This window comes from Rosa chinensis, chromosome 3 (genome assembly GCF_002994745.2).
Source record: "Rosa chinensis cultivar Old Blush chromosome 3, RchiOBHm-V2, whole genome shotgun sequence".
NCBI classification, from domain to species: domain Eukaryota; kingdom Viridiplantae; phylum Streptophyta; class Magnoliopsida; order Rosales; family Rosaceae; genus Rosa; species Rosa chinensis.
The window spans coordinates 10309060-10327838 of NC_037090.1; the positions used below are offsets into that span (position 1 = coordinate 10309060).

The following is an 18779-nucleotide window of genomic DNA, read 5'->3' on the forward strand; positions in this document are numbered from 1 at the left end:
TACGTATTTAGGGGCGTCTCAAAAATTGACTTTTTATACGTTTGGAATTTGGGAAAACTTCCTTCATGAAAGTTGTAGAGCTCGTCAATACGATCTCGTATATGTATGGAATGCAATTTTCTGAGCTCGTATGATTAAGTTTTGATTATTCGAAAATTGAGATTCTTTCTAATTAAGAATCTTTTCCTTTCTTTCTTTTTTCTTCTCTTTTGATTGTTATGGTTGGTGAGGCCGGTCAAAAAGCAAAGGCCATTAGGCCAACAAGGTTGTCTTTTCTTAAAGAAAGTAGGAATCTTGGTTTCCTTTTTATTCTTTTCTTTCCCTCTTGTCGGCACAAAGTTTCCCACTCTTCCACTTTCTGTTTCCTCCATAATTCACCCCCTCTGCACTCAACAAGAAACGGAGACTCAAAACCTTTCTTCTCCCCATAGTCCCGAACTGTACAGACTATCTCAACAGCAGAGCAACCAGAAACCTCAAAATGCAGTCTATGCAGCTGCCGAATCAGTGGCTGTGGGACATGGTCGATGAGTTTGTGTACCAGTTCATAGCTTTTGCCAGTATCGGGCTAAGATGAAGAACAAGACTGAGCAGGAGATTGCTCTTCTCAGGCAGCTCGTCTAGTAATGATGCCAGCCATGTTAGTGCGAGCATGGATGATATTCAGAAGGAATTATCTCCTTGGTTAAACAATTGGCGCCGGGGACAGATGACAATGGAGCTCAAATTCCATTCATGATGGCAAGTGATGGGATCAAACAGCGACGGCAGCCTGACCCAGCTGGAGCTGGGCTCACTGTTACGTTCGCTTGGGCTGAAGCCGGGACCGGAGCAGCTGGATTTCTTGATCCAGAAGGCAGATACAGACGGTGATGGGAGGATCTGAGGACGGAGAAGGCTGCCGGCAATCGAAAATCTGGGTTGGGTCAGTCTGAGTTGAGTCAAAGAGCGCCGGAGAATTGAGTCAGCTCTGTTCTGGCAGGATTGAGACCAGTTCCGAGCTCGGCCACCAAGCAACCCAAGACTCAGCTTGCTCAAGCTCATGGATAAATCGATTTGATCTGTCTCTGCTGAAGATCATCATAACCGGCCACCGATTTTCTTCAGACCACTTGTTGGGTAATTTTCGTACCCTCCTTGGTTTGAAACTTGGACTGTTGTGAATTGGGAAAACCTATTCTTGTATTATTAGTTAGGTGAATTGAAGTGTGTAGAATTATAAAATTGTGAAGTTTTGGAGAAGTTGGAGATTGTTGAGTTGGTTTTGATTGAAGTTGATTTTGGGTTAAATTGATGGTGAATGGCAGTTTTGCAATTATACTGTTGGATTTTCGTATAATTGCAAAACAGTGTTTAGGAATGTAATTAGTGAGAATCCGACCGTCGGATTTTCATGAAATTATATGGAGATGTTATATGGACGATTTGGGGAAGATCCGACCGTTGGATCATTGTATAAATTCGATCTGACCGTTGGATCGCTGTATAAATTCGATCTGACCGTTGGATCGCTGTATAAATTATATTAGACCGTCAGATCGTCAGTTATTTTATTTTATGAGTTGTTGGCTAAATTCAAGTCACTTATGATTAGGTGGTTGACGGTTTTTACTTACGCGAGCGAGTTTGGTGTGATTGTGTTTTATTGAAGACGCAACGGGAGTATCGAGGTGAGTAAACCTCACATGGTTCATATTACGAACCAAATGTCTTTAATTACCTTGTTTATATTGTGAGTAAAGTGAAAATGCGTATGGAAATACAATATATCATGTTATTGTTGATTTTATTGTGAGAAAGCATAAGTGAGTCGAGGTGTAACATTTGAGTCATATAGGATGACCTTTAAAATGTTTTGATCTACGGTTTGGTCACCAGTGGTGACAGAGGCAAGGTCTTCGTAAGCGTGAACCTTGGCCCAGGTGACACATTACGAATGATTCAGTTAGAGCTCTAGTCTGTCTGCCATAGTATGACATGAAAGCAGCGAGTAGTAGAATTACTCGTGATCATGAATACAGTATGACATGAAAGCAGCGAGTAGTAGAATTACTCGTGATCATGAATACACTTTTGAAATTTGACGTATGACATGAAAGCAGCGAGTAGTAGAATTACTCGTGATCATGAATACAGTATGACATGAAAGCAGCGAGTAGTAGAATTACTCGTGATCATGAATACACTTTTGAAATTTGACGTATGACATGAAAGCAGCGAGTTGAATTACTCGTGATCATGAATACAGTATGACATGAAAGAGCGAGTTGGGATTACTCGTGATCATGAATACACTTTTGAAATTTGACGTATGACATGAAAGCAGTGAGTTGAATTACTCGTGATCATGAATACAGTATGACATGAAAGAGCGAGTTGGGATTACTCGTGATCATGAATACACTTTTGAAATTTGACGTATGACATGGAAGCAGCGAGTTGAATTACTCGTGATCATGAATACATAATTATTAATTAAAGTGTGTCGAGTGGTGAGTGTTGAGATTGTTGGTTGTTACTTGAGTTAAAGGAGTTGAAATTTAATAAATGAACAGTTCATTCTTGTTTACTCATACGAGCTGTAAAGCTTACCGGGTTTGGTGTTGTTGCAATCCCGGTACCTATTCAAATTGTGTAGCGGGTAATCCTACAGGTCAGAAGAATCGAGAAGGTGATCAGGCTGCTTAGAGTAGTGGTATTTGAGCTACAGCATTATTGTGAGGTTGTTATGCTCATTTGAGCTTACATTTAAATTTGGAGAGAGTGTGCTGTAATAATAACCTCTTGAGGATTTGGTTTATGTATTATTGAGTGATGTGAGGTGTGTTTATTTCTGAGAAAAAAATTCAGAACGTTTATTTGTAATTGTTATTATTCATGTTTCGGACTTTGAATTGGTTATTCAAAATTCGGGGTATGACAGAAGATGCAGTCGAGGTCAAGCATCTCACCGCGGAGCTTGTTGGGTATGGCATCGACGAGGACAAGCTTCGGAGGTCCTGGGTTAGAATGGGCTGGGCGATGGCCAGGCCGACTTTGCTGCGCTGATGAAAAAGATCTTGGTCTGGCAGTTGGAGGAGGAGGGAAGGCAGCACCATGGATGTGCTTGAAGAAGGCCTGGGTTAGGTCGATGATGAAGGCGATCTGTCAAAACCGGCTGGGCTATGCAGTCGGTCGGAGGTGGAGAGAGAGAGAGAGAGAGAGAGAGACTGGCGGTGGAGATCGAGGGGAGAGAGACAGAGAGTCTGAGAGGAGAGGGATGAGTTTCAATTTAATTAATAGGGGTTAAAATGTCAATAGATATTAGATTAGGTAAATGGGATTAAATAACTCTTAGTGGAGTAAGTGGGCAATTTTTAAGCTGAAATTGGGTAAGTGGTCACAACCCCTAAAATCAAAAAGGTTTTTTGTTGTATTCAACTTGATTGGAAAAAAAAATTCATATTTTCTCTATGAAAATATAAGTAAAAAACTTCGTTGTTGGTGGCATACAAATTTCATAGAAATTTCGGACAAAATTTATGTGTGAATTTTTAAATATATTTTATGTGTGTAGATATTTCAAAAATTAAAAATTTCGTGGAAATGTACGGAAAATTTTAAAAAATTTCCAGAAACTCCTGACGGAAATGATATAGCATATGAATTTCGTTTCCGTATTTCTGAATTACGGAAATTTCAATGAAAATTTCGGTAGTTTCGAAAAAATTTGAAACCTTGCTATTAACATAAAATCAAGAAAAGGAAAGACAGGTCCTAATGGTAGTAGTGAGGCTACACCGGCGGTAGAGAGCCCTGTGGTGGGGGTGGAGTCCAGTGGTGGTGATGGCAGTACTGAATTGTCTTTGGAGATGTGTTGCTCGATCAAAGTATAACACGGTTGGTATGAGGAGGAAACATGTTGAGGATGGGAGTTTCCCCCAAGAAGCCTCTACTCAGTCTTGCAGTTGGGACAACCAACCTTGAAAATGTCTCTATTGGGTTGGTTAATTGTGATGAATGTTGCTCAAGAAGGCACTAAAAAATGAGGCCGTCCTTGTGGTGCCAAGAATAAGACCAAGGCAGATTGCAAAGTGGTCAAGACTTCACCCATGAAGCGTAGCAAAGGTAGTAAGAAAGGACTTGTTAGGGGTGGGTTCGGTTTCATTCGGTTCGGTTTTGACCCTAAACCGAAAACCGAACCGAATTTTATTTCGGTTCGGTTCGGTTTTTTTTTTTTGAGAGTCCGGCGCCGAAAACCGAACCGACCTGTTCGGTTCGGTTCAGTTCGGTTGAAGCTCGGTTTATTTTATTTTTTCGGTCATTTATATATGTTTAAACATATTTAGTCTATTTGATCCGCAAATATAACCATTTATATATATTTTAATATGTTTAGTCTACTTGAGTCCTGAATCATGTCCATCTTCGTTTAACAAATTACTTTGAAAACTGGGAATCAAGGCCGTTGGAGCCTAATCAATAAAAAAAATTAAAAGAGCTAATCATTAACATTAAAAAACAAGGCCGTTGGAGCCTTATCAAGGCCATTGGACATTTTCTCCCATTTGGGAAGTTCCCATTTCAGAATATCTCCCTATGGATCAGCTTGCTTCATATCCACAAACCTATAGTTTTCAACACCTGCAAATGAAATACGAATTGCAAACAAAACAGAAGCAAAATATGAGTTGCGAATAGGGATTAAATAAATTAACTTTGAAGCACTTACCATAACTAGTTCGAACTTCTTGTTGTCATTTGCTCTCTAATGGAAGGGTGGTCTAGCAGTTGAGAAGCAGTAGCATGCTCAGATGGGTTCCATTGCAAGCACAGCCTCACAAAATTCATGACTGGTGATAGAAAACACATTTTGTAAAGAAATAGGTTCTGAACATTAGGGAAAAACAAATTTGTGGAAGAGGTACCTCGGGGGCCATCCAATAAGGACTTCCTTTGAATGACAACATTGAAGCAACATTTGTAATCTAATTCAGAACAGAAAATCATCAGGTTTCTCAAACTTTGAGGTAAGAGCACTAAGAAGGAAAAGTAACAATCACACACTAATCTTATATTTATGAAACTCAATATACATATAACATCACATTTGCCTACCGAAATACCAGCTTCCAGAATCAAATAACTGCAATACATGCCCCAAATGAAAACAATACCAAAATGCAAAACTGATTCAGATCTGCGATCTAATCCATTATACTAAGATGAATATGCATGATGTATAAGGAAAATGGTATTTGCAAATTCTATTACACAAGTAAGATCAGAACCAAAATTAGTGTGCAACTACTCAACCTAATAGAAATGTATAATCCATACAAGTCCTTACCTGATTACATTTTAGCACTCGCCTTCTTGTTAGTTGTTACCCTGCCCCTCATCTTCCTTCTTGTTGTTTCCACCGCTGCCAGAACCCAGAAACAAGCTCTTTGATTAAAGATCAACCACCAGCTCATACCCAAACAAAATTTATAGTAAATCACAGATGCAATCACAACAGATCTAACTTTTTCTTTCCTAGATACCCAAAAGATCTAATCATAATTGGATTTGAAATTCAGAGAGAACATATATTACCATCGAGAACATGCTTTGTAAGTATAATCAAAGTCATCAACATCATGATAACCCATGCCCTTCAGATCAAGTACGATTCTTCATGCACCATCATACCCAATATCTCAGAAAAATAGATTGATCTGGTCCTTGCGGTGGTGGCGGAGGTCGTGCTCAGACTTCAACCACCATGGCACCATACTCAGATTTCAAACGAAACCCGATGACCCAGAGAAGAGAATTGATGAAAACAACCGATCTGAACTTGGCCATCGATCTGGTCCTTCTTGATGAAGAGAAATTGACAGAGAAGATAAGAGAAGAAATAGAGGCGGCACAGAAGAGAAGATTGATGAAGAGGCGAGAGGCGAGAGGCAAGAGGGAAACTGAAATGAAGGAGAGAGAAGAAAGAGAGGCGAGATAGAAAAGTCGTGGAACAGGCTGGAACCCTCTTAGGGTTTCGGACTCGGGACTTTATTCTCAAAACGAAGTAAAACGACGTCGTTTTTGGCAGTTCGGTTTTTTTCGGTTCGGTTCGGTTTTTAACTTTCGGTTCGGTTCGGTTTTTTCACTTCGGTGCGGTTTTATTTCGGCTCGGTGCTTTTCGGCTTCGGTTCGGCTTTCGGCTCGGTTTTTTTCGGTTTTCGGTTTCGCGAACCCACCCCTAGAAAGGAGAACAGTTGGTTAATGGCCTTCCCGAGTTCTCTATGGTAAGAAAAGTTAGTACACTCCTAAACCTACTAAGGGGAAGGAGGTAGTTTCTGCCTAGTTGGCTTTTTTAGATTATGGTCTACGTTGTTAGAAGCATCTCTAGAAGCCTTCGTAGAAGTATCTAGCTCTCTCGTACCACAATGGCGTGCTTGGCATAGTAGGATTAGATAGAATAGACTACCTACAAGGCGTGATATTTTTGATTAGCATAGACTCTTCCGTGCTCTAATTGTTTCTATGTGGAGTAGTCATTGTACTATTCTATGACCATGAATTTGGGTCATATTAATTTATGAACTCTTTATCTCAAAAAAAAAGGAAAGACTTACATTATAAAAACTAACCTTACTTTACGACAAAAATCAGAATTCACAGGTGTAATATCTGATTTATTAATTTAAGTGGGTGCATGTCGCTATTCCTATCCTTTAAAGGTAGATAATTTTTTTTTTCTCTGTGGGTTGGGGATTTAAAACCTACCTCTAGTTTATGCATGGATGATTGCAGGTGGAGGATCTGCAGATTTTCGAAGGTTAAGTGATTTTCTCTTATTCTAGAAATTTTGTTAGTTTGTTGGCAAACAGAATTAGCCCCATTTGAAAATGTTGAGATGAACTTTTTTAAAAAACATTTACCTTCAACCATATTGACGTAATTTAATAGCTCACTATTTAATCACGTAATATATAATTGATAAATCTAACAAGTCATGTGTCGCAATAGTCCCATATATTCACTTCACTTATGATTCTCATTCGATTATGTTACACTTGTTTTAAAATATTTGCAGTTTTACACCAAACTTGAGCTTACTGCTAGGAGGAACTTCTGCCCAAAAGATCCATTAGAGCAAGTGCAGCGGTTGCTCTTGCCCGGTCAAAGAGCTCAGATTTGCTGAGGTGTTGCCTAGTTAAATAAAATTTCACCTTCCACAGGCCTTTATTTCACCGGTCAAGATTTGGCTTTGCATGACCAAGGGCAAAAAAAAGGGCATGGCCATGACATTTTTCTTGCCCAGAGTCAAGGAGCTGCCAGCACTGCAAAAGGGAGAACGTGGGTGACATCAGGAAGAAAAGCAAAGAGACAGACGCGGCAACAGTAAATATGATGAACAGTAAAATGGGAACAGTAAAATTAATCATTGAAATCACACTGGTGAACAGTGAATTTACGTGAACAGTGATTGTGGACAGTAAAAAGTGAGCAGTGTTGACTAGGCAAGAAAAACAACGGATGTAAACCTATGTCCAGTAGCAGTGAATAGTATCTTGACTGGTCGAATTCTTGACTTCTCGACTTTGCATTTTCTTGACTACGGGTGAACTTACTCTTAATAAAAGCTCTCATGTCTAGTTAAAGCTCAACTGCTAGGAGGAACTTCGGCCCAAAATATCCATTAATAAAAGTTCTCTCATATTCGATGAAGGAAACAGTACTTGTGGCATCATTAGGGTATCAAACGTTGTCCTCCTCAGAGCATATCACTCAAACCCCTAAGAGAGAATTCTTCGTTCCTTATGCTAGAAGAGATCACTCTTTCCTCACTCTAAATCTCTGTTCTTTGGGTCACCAAATTCCAAATCATAAGACTAGAATAAATCAGTCCAAAAAGCTATCTCCCTTAAAGGAATCTTCTGCCAGCATAAGAAAAAGATGCTCCCCAATTCCCACAGTGCGTCTGCAAAAATTCGCTCCTCTATAATATTCTTCCTTATTCTCTTCCCAGTTCCCAATACTCGTTGCTACACTGAATTAAGAGGAATGCGATTCCCAGCTCCACCCAGAACAGAACCTAAATAAGTAACCCAAAGGTGAACATCATGGGGATTTAATTTCCCAACTAAAAGGAATGAGCACTCTGCGCAGATTCTGAGGCTATTTGCCAGCAAAACCTGAAATATTCGGTTATACGCTTGAAAGATAACCCAAAAACCTGAAATATTCGGTTATACGCTTGAAAGATAACCCAAAAAATCAAAGGAATGCTTGGATAATTGGTTTATATGGATTCTTCCTGGTTGAGACCACCTTGTTTTGGTCTGAAAAACTATCCTTTTCTGGTCGGAATCGTTTGCATGGAATCAAACCAGCATAAGATTTGCAATAAAGCCAAAATAATGAAGCAAAAACAGAGTAGCCAATTTGCTTTGTAATTAGCATCACTGACTCACTGTTAATTAGTCTGTACCCACTAGGGAAAACTAGGGTAGAGGGAAAATAAAATTAAAGATACGTGTTATTCAACATTTGTACTTGAGAAATTATAATAGACTGATTCCAAAACAACTTTAAAAGTTTTTTTGTTTTTAAAGTATATATTCTCGATCCTATTTACACTCACTAGGAAGTAGGGTTACATTTGTAGCCATTAGAGACCTTACTTATTGTATATGTAATATGTGCTTGTCATTTTCTAATGGTACTTTTATAGTTAAACAACTTCAAAAGATTTAGGAAACTCGTAACCTATTTGCGAAGTGGAAGACACATATCAGTCCTTGTTGTGTAAAGTGATGAGCAAGAGAATGCAACTTTTCCCATGATCTCTCTATGTGCTAAGAGTGGTTATTAATAATTAATTAGTCAATTATACCAGCGTCGACGGTACGACGATAACAAAGTTCACAAGAATTTCAAGAACAATGTTTTATCGTATGTATTATAGTCAGACAATTACATGTTATGCTTTCTTTTCCGTGATATTTACAAGACATACCATATGTTGTTAAATTCTTGATCATTTATATGCATGCAACAATTAGTTAATTAGTCTCAATCACAATGCGTGTCCTAATAGGTAATTTCCCTTGATGAGGAGTCTCTCCTTGGTTAATTAATTAGTTTCGTTCTTGTGCAAGCACTACATTCGTTAACTAACAATCATCGCTTGAATCTCAATCTTTCATTGGTATTGCAAATTGTAATTGGGTTGGATACTTGGATGTTCTAATTCAAATTAAGCAAATATACATCGTAGGATGACTCGAGTTTGCGTTATAAGTGTACGTGTAATATATGTGAACTCCTTCATCTATCATTTTTATCTTTTCCATCTGATAACAAGTGTAATACACGTCCAGTCACTTGGCTTTTCAATCTATCATTCGTGGAGATATCGTGCTTCCTCCAAGTGATCGTCTTTGTAAAAAGAAAAGGTGCACGATAATTTGTCATTCTTAGTGCCAAATATTACTCCCGTGGTCCATGCACTGTATGAATTATAGGATAGGGTATTGGCAATAAGCCATGTACGTATATAGCGACAAGCCTTGATGGCATGCACTTGATCATCTTGGCCAAAAGGCGCACAATCATATCATATTTTCTTGGTCATTGATGACAATGCAAGCCAATCTATATAGCTGGCATGGCTTACCTGCTTTCATCTACTTCTGCTTTAGAAGGAAGAATCAAAACTGTCAAACACCTTATTCCGTAAACCAGATCGGTATACTTTCTTGATAAAACTTGTGATCAAAAATATTATCGGTAGTCTTACCAACTAGTGGTTAGCTCTAAAATGTGCTAGATCATATCACATCATAGTATTTCAAAGTATTGAAAATTCATAAAATTTAGCATATTTTCTCTTAAACGTATGTATGGTACAACTTCAAACATTGACTATTAACCTAACAACTCAGGGAGTTTCAATATTGTATAGCGATATATTACTTATTTCATTATATAACTGAAAGCTATGAGATTATAAGTACAAGAAAAAGATAATAAACTCTGAAATAAACTTTAGCTCCATACTAAAACGAACTCTTAATTAAAAGTATTTATCATTCAAAATATTATTTAAACATATTGAAATCTATGATGATTTAATGAACAGCTGGATTTGATTGCTACAGACAACTTTGTAGTTACATATAGAGTTGCCAAATACAATCGCCCACGTGTATGTAGGGTTGTGACAATCAATCAAGTGTGGATTTGACAACTGGCGATATATTTTTCGTCCTCATACATTTATATTCGTTTTACTCGCCATTCAAGAATCACGTTAAATTTATGACAATTTGACATTATTAATTAGATATGACACAAACGACATATACCGTGTCAATAATGAGATTATATATAAAGTATTTTAGAAAACATTCAGAAATAGACAATATTTGGACAGAAATACTTGAATTCGAGATTAACATATTGTCCGTGTGTGTGTATACTCAATTTTAATGGAAAACAGATGATAGAGAATCAATATTTAAAGATACGTAGATTCTAGATTCGATTATTTACGCCCCTATACCTCACTGAAATTTTGCAAATTTCAACGAACCCCATACGATCATTACCTATGTTCCTTCATGACTTTGATCACATTAGTATTACCAAATTTGGCTGGGCAAGACTGTAATTCCATGCTTAAAAATGGACACAGATCTGGGATTTCATATCAGTCCTCCTTTAACATGTGCCTCCAAACCCTAAAATTAAGCCATATCTTGGCATCATATGCATGGATAACGAAAGTGACTCAACAATCCACGCGGCCATTCACACCCCCTCTTCCAATCCAAACCCACCTTCGTTGGACTCCCTGGCCCACCCCAAGAAAACTAATTAGTGCCCCCAAAAAATTAATAAAAATTAAGCGGCGATAAAAAGCAGCAAAGCACTCAGCGTGTTAATATTTATTTTCATTTTTGATTTTTCTACCCCAAAAATAAATTTAAAAAAAAAAAAAAAAAAGCAGAGTGGAATCTGGTCTCGCTCTCTCTCTCTCACCCTATAAATAGTGAGCTACTCTGGCTTGTCACGAAAAAAAAAAAACAGAGCGCTCGTCTGTTCTCTCCTCTGCTGAGCTGAAATCAGTAGGGTTTGTGTGTATTTTCTCTCTCTAACCGGAAACCGATCAGCCTTCATTTGCCGGTGACCTTTGGCCGGAGACCTTGGCCGGAGATAGAAGCGGCGGGGAGGAGATGGAGTCGTACGCGGTACATTTGGCCATGGCGGCTCTCGTCGGGGCGTCGCTAGTGGCCGTCTCAGCTTACTACATGCACCGGAAGACCCTAACTCAGCTGCTGGAGTTTGCGAAGACGGTGGAGAGGGAGAGGGAGCGGGAGGAGAACTCCGATGGAGGCGGCGGCGGCGGGGACTCGCCGCAGCACATGAAGAAGCGTAAGGGACACGGGCGGCGCAAAGGCGGCGGGTATTACCGGCGTGGCTCGGCCTCTTTGCCGGACGTTACGGCGATTTCCGGCGGGGTTGACGGGAATGGAATGGTGGACGGTATTCCGGCTGGGTTGCCGAGGCTGCACACGCTTCCGGAAGGTACATCTCGCCCGGATTGATCAATCTCGGTCTTGATTTCATGCTGTTTTGATTTGCATACTAGTGTGACACGCAGTCGTTTTGGAGTTGGCTTCTCTCTCTTGGAGTTTTCTTTAGGATTATCAATGCCTCAATAGAAAAGCGACTTTTTAGTTGGAGTTGGCTTCTCTCTCTTGGAGTTTTCTTTAGGATTATCAATGCCTCAATAGAAAAGCTACTTTTTAAAACTACAGTATGTGAATATTGTAAGATATAGCTCTGTATGCTACAAAATGCTAATAAAGTATTGAATATAACAAATTGTAGACTCTGTTTTGCACTCTCTGATGAGCTTAAATTGTTCATATCGTCTCCATATCCTACTGGAAATTGACAATTGGATTTTCCATTTCCTCTTAAAAACTTAAGAGGGCATCTGAGGCCGTAGTCTGGTGGTAAAAGACATCATTGAACTTAATGAGGAAATAATTTGTTTGACAATGTAATCTTGGCTTATAAAGTATGAAGCAAGCTCTTAAAAGTACTTTTGGCCCATAGGAAACTTTTCATACTAAGCAACAATTCAAGACTAAGCTTGATTGTAATCATTGTATGTTGGTTTGGAATATAAATTTTTATTCCCTTCATGAGAAATGTCAGTTTCTTCTGGTGGTTAAGTACAAGTTTTCATGTTTCAGGAAAATCGGCTCAGCCGGTGGGTTCAGCTAAGAGAACTAGTATCAGACCTATTTCTCCCAAGTCTCCAGTTGCAAGCGCTAGCGCCTTTGAGAGCGTTGAAGGTTCGGATGATGAAGATAATTTGACTGACAATGCTAAGGTAGGAACTATATATCATGCTAATGAAATTGCGTGAGTTTATTTGGCTCATATGCGGGGTGTGTGTGTGTGTGTCAGCAGGGGAGTTGGAAACTGCCATAACCTCTCCCTTTTCTTTTTTTTTGTTCTTTCACAGAAAGTTTTTCTATTAATTTCTCTTATCCCCGAAAATTTCTTATTGTTCTCTGCAATTGCATTTGGTCACTTATGCAGGGGCCAGATTTACCAAACCATGTTACTGCCAATGGAGAGCAAATTGCTATAGCTGCTTCAAGTATGATTAGGTCCCATTCTGTATCTGGTGATCTGCATGGTGTCCAGCCTGATCCAATTGCAGCTGACATTCTAAGGAAAGAGCCTGAGCAAGAAACTTTTGCACGACTAAAAATTACTCCTACTGGTATGAATTTATCTTCTTTCCCTTTGATGCCCTCCCTTTTGGTTGTTTTATTTTTTTTCTTTAAATATACATGTACTGAGTTGTGTATGAACCGCGCTGTGTATTATTGAACACTGTGTTGCTGCTAATTAAATGGACTTAACAGAAGAGTGCCAGATAATGAATTCTACTGAACTTGAAAATCAACGAAGACTCCCAAATTCTTGTAGAACATTTATATAAAACTGGATCACTGGATATCGGCTGTCTTTTTGGTGGTTGCACTGATGTGGTATTTAACGAGTTACTAATTCAAAATTTGGGTGTTAAACTAGTATTAAGAATTTGATGTTCTATGTAATCTCAAAACTTGAGTTTCAGGATGAAATTTTCATGGTTCTTTCTTTCTATCTATAAAATTACAGAAGTACCATCACCTGATGAAATAGAGGTTTATGTGGTTCTTCAAGAATGCCTTGAAATGCGAAAGAGATATGTATTCAGTGAGGCAGTTGCTCCATGGGAGAGGGAAGTTATATCTGATCCCAGTACCCCAAAGCCTAACCCAGAACCATTTTTCTACGCTTCTGAGGGAAAGTCTGATGTAAGTCTGAACTTTTGAATCTCATATCTAATCTATAAATCAAGGAGGTTGTGCTTTTGGTTTTTCCAGTTAACATGCTCCTCTTATTCTGCAGCATCATTTTGAGATGCAAGATGGAGTAATTCACGTGTATCCACATAAAGATTGTAAGAGGCTAAGGATTCTTATTCCTTTCCAGATTTCTTATTTGTCATGGATTGGATTCCTGATTCTCTCTCAGTGACTGTTTACCTTTTCCCCTTCTTTTGCAGCAAAAGAAGAGCTTTATCCTGTTGCTGATGCAACTACCTTTTTCACTGACCTTCACCACATACTTAGAGTTATAGCAGCAGGGAATATCAGAACTTTATGCCATCATCGCTTGAATCTTTTGGAACAAGTAAGTAGACTTGTATTGATCAAATAGTCATTCAAATGCATACAAATGCTCTTATGAATGGAGGACAAGTAATAGTTTTTTAACAATATGCTTGTCTACCATGTAGAAATTCAATCTTCACTTGATGCTTAATGCGGATAAGGAATTTCTGGCCCAGAAAAGTGCTCCACATCGTGACTTTTATAATGTTAGGAAAGTTGATACCCATGTTCATCACTCGGCATGCATGAACCAGAAGCATCTTTTGAGGTTTATAAAGTCAAAGTTGAGGAAGGAGCCTGATGAGGTAATTTGACATTTCAATGCCAATACGTTGTCAAGTGATTCTGTCTTTCTTTCCTTCATTTCAATATTATAGTTGCTGAATGATCAGCTGTAGTGAGTTTATATTATTCGTTATGAGTTGCGACTCATGTATGATAATCATTGGGTGCTCAAGTTCGTATACTTTTCTATTCAGGTTGTAATATTTCGAGATGGCACCTATTTGACCTTGAGAGAAGTTTTTGAGAGTCTGGATTTGACTGGGTATCTCCTCTGTTCCACTTTCAATTTTCAACAGATTTGACTTCTGTTCTTTGAGGTCCTTATTTGTGTATTTATAATATATTTGTGAAGATGCGCCATGGATGACATAAACACTTGTCACATTTGTTTCAACAGGTACGACCTGAATGTGGACCTTTTGGATGTTCATGCAGACAAAAGCACATTTCATCGTTTTGATAAGTTCAATCTCAAGTACAACCCCTGTGGTCAAAGTAGGCTCAGGGAGATTTTCCTTAAGCAGGATAATCTTATCCAAGGTATAATTGTTTATTGCCTTACTTGCTCTTTTCAAAGTGAAGTATTGGATTCTCAAGCCATGGCTTTTGAGATGTTGTTTCTGTCAAGTCTTAAAGGCATTTTCATGATTATCTTTTGTTGAATAGGCCGTTTCCTTGCTGAGCTGACAAAGCAAGTGTTCTCTGATCTTTCTGCCAGTAAATATCAGGTACTTTCTTGCTCTGCTACTTTTGTATAGGTTTTAATGGTTTTATTTCTTTTTCTTTTTTTAATCATCAATTATGAAGAATGCTAGACTGCTAGTTAGTAGGGGATTCACGCTCCAAATATTAATTAATTCATACATACTTTAATTTCCCAATCTGTTGGATGTAAATGCTGGTGTTTATAATAATTTAGATATCTGGATTAAGTTTATAATAATTTAGATATCTGGATGAAGTTTAGGTTTCTGAATCATCCTTCCTTGCCTCTCTGAATGTTCATTGATATGGAACAAATGACCACTCCCTCTCCATTCCTTCTTGTTTGTTTGTCTTTCTTATTACTCTGCATGTCCAGATTGGCTCCTTACCGGATGCTCTGTTTTTGTACTGCAGATGGCTGAGTACAGAGTATCAATATATGGCAGGAAGCAAAGTGAGTGGGACCAAATGGCTAGTTGGATAGTGAACAATGAATTGTACAGTGAGAATGTTGTATGGTTGATACAGGTAAATGCAAGAATGTATTCCCTTTCAGAAATAGGTCATATGAATTTGGGAGTTCTTGAAACAATGTTAGATTTAGGGTTTAGGATTCTGTAAAAATCTTGAAGTCTTATTATGCAATTTTTGTCTTCTTTCAGCTGCCACGGCTGTACAATATATACAAGGAAATGGGGATAGTGACATCATTTCAAAACATTCTTGACAATATCTTTATACCGCTGTTTGAGGTTACCATAAATCCAGATTCCCATCCACAGTTGCATGTTTTTCTGAAACAGGTTAGCCATCTCTTCGTTAAAAGTTCTTTTTTTTCTTTTTTTTTTTTTAATTGAACTTGTATCTTAGTTAGGCTAATATGCATGCTCAGTATTGAATGGAAGTCTTTAAATTACCTTTCTTTTGAGATGCTTTAGAATAATACTTTATCCAGTTACTATAACTGGATTTTACATCAAGTATTCTCCTTGATGATAAAGATGATGATGGGGAGCGAAGCTAGTAAGCTACTGGTTTGTGTATATGAGCAAACTACAATTTATTTCAATCCCTTGGTTCCTCATCATTTTCTGCAGAAAGCATAAATATCAAATTTTTGACCTGACCATTTTTCTATAAAATTCATGGTATCTGGTTCATATTTGTTCTGCTTTTAGGTAATCTGTACAGATGTATAACTGCTTGTAGTTTGACTTAAACATGTTTGGATTTTCAGGTTGTTGGGTTAGATTTGGTCGATGATGAAAGCAAACCTGAAAGACGGCCCACAAAACACATGCCAACTCCAGCACAATGGACAAATGTTTTCAATCCTGCATTTTCGTACTATGTGTACTATTGTTATGCTAATCTCTACACATTAAACAAGGTATAGACACAATTTTTCACTTACTGTGTGCATCACGTATATAATCTGGACTCTAATCCCCATGTCTATTCAAATAACCAATTCCCTGTTCAGAATAATGAGATTCAAACAAATTTGTGTATTAGTTTTTTTTTTTTTTGGTGGGTGATAGTTTCACTTGGATTGCGTCTGAGATTTCATGAACTTAGAATGTTATTGCTTCTGTATATGTCTTGCGGGCGTATTTGCCAGCATATTTGATGCTTCTCTGCAGTTCTATTCAGCTATGGTCTTGTTTGGGAGATGTTTGCAATATTTATTGTCCAAATGCTGACCTGATGAAATTTTGTTTTTCAGCTTCGTGAATCGAAGGGCATGACAACCATCAAATTCCGTCCACATTCTGGGGAGGTATTCATTATAGATATATTTTATACTTGAACACATGTATTACATAACGTCAGGCACTTACTCAAGAATTTTCAGGCTGGGGACATTGACCACCTTGCTGCAACGTTTCTTACTGCGACTAACATCGCACACGGAATCAATTTGAGGAAGTCTCCTGTGCTTCAATATCTGTATTATTTAGCTCAGGTCAGAAGAGGAAGACATACTTATTCATATAGCTGAATTCAGCCTTCTGCAATTTCTAATTGGCTATTGTCTCTTGTTTGTCTCATCAGATTGGTCTGGCTATGTCACCCCTGAGCAACAATTCATTGTTCTTGGACTACCATCGCAACCCTTTTCCCATATTTTTCTTACGGGGTCTTAATGTCTCTCTCTCTACTGATGATCCTCTTCAAATCCACTTAACGAAAGAACCCTTGGTAGAAGAATATAGTATAGCTGCTTCGGTAAGCTCTCTCTCTCCCTCTCCCTCTTCCTCTCTTTGCAGAGCTGAAGGAATGTACGTGACAGCCCAAATTTCTTCCTTTACAGGTATGGAAATTGAGTTCATGTGATCTATGTGAAATTGCCCGTAATTCAGTTTACCAGTCAGGTTTCTCACATGCTCTGAAGGTATGTTAGTATGCTACATAATTTGGTTACTGGTCTAATAGCAACATACTAAAATTATCCCATATGAAATGGTTCATGCATTTAAATTTTTTCAGTAACATAAGCAGTTAAGCTTGTTTAGCTTTATTTATTTATTTATTTTTATTCTTGTGTATACATCACATCCGCATTTGGGATCGAGCATATTAATTGTTACATCTTGCTTGATTACTCTAGCTGTTGTTGAACCTGAGTCATCGTTATTTTTCTTCAGTCACACTGGATTGGGAGAGAGTATTACAAGAGAGGACCAGATGGAAATGATATCCACAAAACAAACGTTCCTCATATCCGGGTGGAATTCCGGGAAACGGTGTGATATTTTCTTCATTATCTATTATTTGAAGATGCATATATAGTCTAATGGCACATGAACAGTTCACAACACTTGAAAAAAAATAACTTAAAATTTACCGATGACATTGCAGATCTGGAGGGAGGAGATGAAACAGGTTTATATTGGCAAGGCTATTATCCCCAGAGAAGTTGACAGATAAGGTCCCAAGGGATGTGCAACTTGATACCATACCGGAAAAGTAACTGCAGAGGTAAAATTCTTATCATTTGGATATTGTATATTCTACTTGCAAGTTGTGCAGACTTGAAATGAATTGTATTCTTCACTTATAGGTCAGGAATTTTCTGCTCATGCCTATGTTATTGAGCCCATGCAAGCTGAGAATTGGCTTGGCAAAAGGCAATGTCTAGGAATGAGATGGGGATGTGTGTGCTGCTGCATGTCAAGACTGTCTCGGACAAAGCATCAAGACACAAATAGGGTCAAGATGCTTCATAAGTAGTGATTCTGGCATGAAGTTAGTGTTAATTCAAATTTTAGACTGCTGTGTCCCGAGTATTATACTTATGTAGGAAGCTTATCTATGATAAGAAAGGAAAATGGGATATGTGGGTGGACCAAAGTTTCTCTCTTAGCTTGTGTTCTCCACTTTTTAAAATAGTATTGAGTTGGATTTTAAGATTTAAAGCAGTGCAAGCACAATGGGATATGTGGGTGGACCAAGTTAGATCTCCACAATCCCCCGATGATAACTCGTAGAGAGATTTTAGAGCAATTCTCAGACGTTTCATGTGTATCCGTGCATAGTTTGCATGAAAGTATATTGGCATCTGTTCCTATTTGGTCAAGGAAGTTGGATGACTTGAACAGAGAGACTAAAAGAGAACCATTCAGTCTTCATAATCCAATTGTGATATTAACGCAGAGTATTGATCGCAATCAATGACCAAGTTTTCAATCAAAAAAAAGAAAATGTCGATTACCAAGTTTCTTTCCCAGTTTCACCCGTCTACAATTTAGTTCAGTGACCAAGTTTCTGTCCTCTTAAGGTTCCGTTTGGGATTGTTTCGCTTTTAAAAAAAAATCAGTTTTTGTATAAAATTTTAGATTTTAGTGTTTGGTAAATAGATAAAAAAACAGCTTTAATTGAAAATTATAGATTACTGGCAGTAGAATTTAAAAGCAACCTGCTTTTAGAAACTGCTGTGGATTTAAACACGCTCTGAAGTTATTTTATGTATTTTTATGTATTCACAGCACTTTTAAAAGTATTATATACCAAGACTAAACACAAAACTGTTTTAATTCACATTATTCACACAACACAGCAACATCAATTTTT

At 38.0% G+C, this 18779-nt stretch overlaps 1 protein-coding gene and 2 long non-coding RNA genes across 3 annotated transcripts; 2 read left to right on the top strand and 1 right to left on the bottom strand.

Annotated features, from left to right (window-relative positions):
- The first annotated feature begins 347 nt into the window (after nt 1-347).
- On the top strand, nt 348-7755 carry LOC112194758. The gene is made up of 3 exons (XR_002934139.2): nt 348-1119; nt 1595-1670; nt 7058-7755. It is a non-coding gene; the product is annotated as an uncharacterized LOC112194758 (long non-coding RNA).
- Nucleotides 4463-5995, bottom strand: LOC112194757. The gene is made up of 5 exons (XR_002934138.2): nt 5578-5995; nt 5330-5404; nt 4908-4967; nt 4712-4832; nt 4463-4623 (listed from the first exon to the last, which is right to left on the bottom strand). It is a non-coding gene; the product is annotated as an uncharacterized LOC112194757 (long non-coding RNA).
- A 3276-nt stretch (nt 7756-11031) lies between the features above and the next one.
- Nucleotides 11032-18124, top strand: LOC112192742 (AMP deaminase). The gene is made up of 20 exons (XM_024332605.2): nt 11032-11556; nt 12234-12373; nt 12586-12772; nt 13177-13355; nt 13450-13501; nt 13607-13734; nt 13841-14020; nt 14195-14262; nt 14398-14540; nt 14667-14728; nt 15120-15233; nt 15368-15508; nt 15943-16095; nt 16432-16485; nt 16561-16671; nt 16761-16934; nt 17020-17100; nt 17354-17452; nt 17568-17687; nt 17770-18124. Exons 1-19 carry the CDS (start codon nt 11205-11207, stop codon nt 17634-17636), a joined length of 2487 nt encoding a protein of 828 aa, XP_024188373.1. The 5' UTR covers nt 11032-11204; the 3' UTR covers nt 17637-17687; nt 17770-18124.
- The last annotated feature ends 655 nt before the right edge of the window (nt 18125-18779 follow it).

What these genes read in the sequence shown, in the direction of transcription:
- LOC112192742 (XM_024332605.2), top strand. Translation starts at nt 11,205, where the DNA reads ATGGAGTCGTACGCGGTACATTTGGCCATGGCGGCTCTCGTCGGGGCG. An exon ending in ACTAAAAATTACTCCTACTG is followed by an intron (nt 12,773 to 13,176) that starts GTATGAATTTAT and finishes ATAAAATTACAG; the next exon opens with AAGTACCATCACCTGATGAA. An exon ending in CGTGTATCCACATAAAGATT is followed by an intron (nt 13,502 to 13,606) that starts GTAAGAGGCTAA and finishes CTTCTTTTGCAG; the next exon opens with CAAAAGAAGAGCTTTATCCT.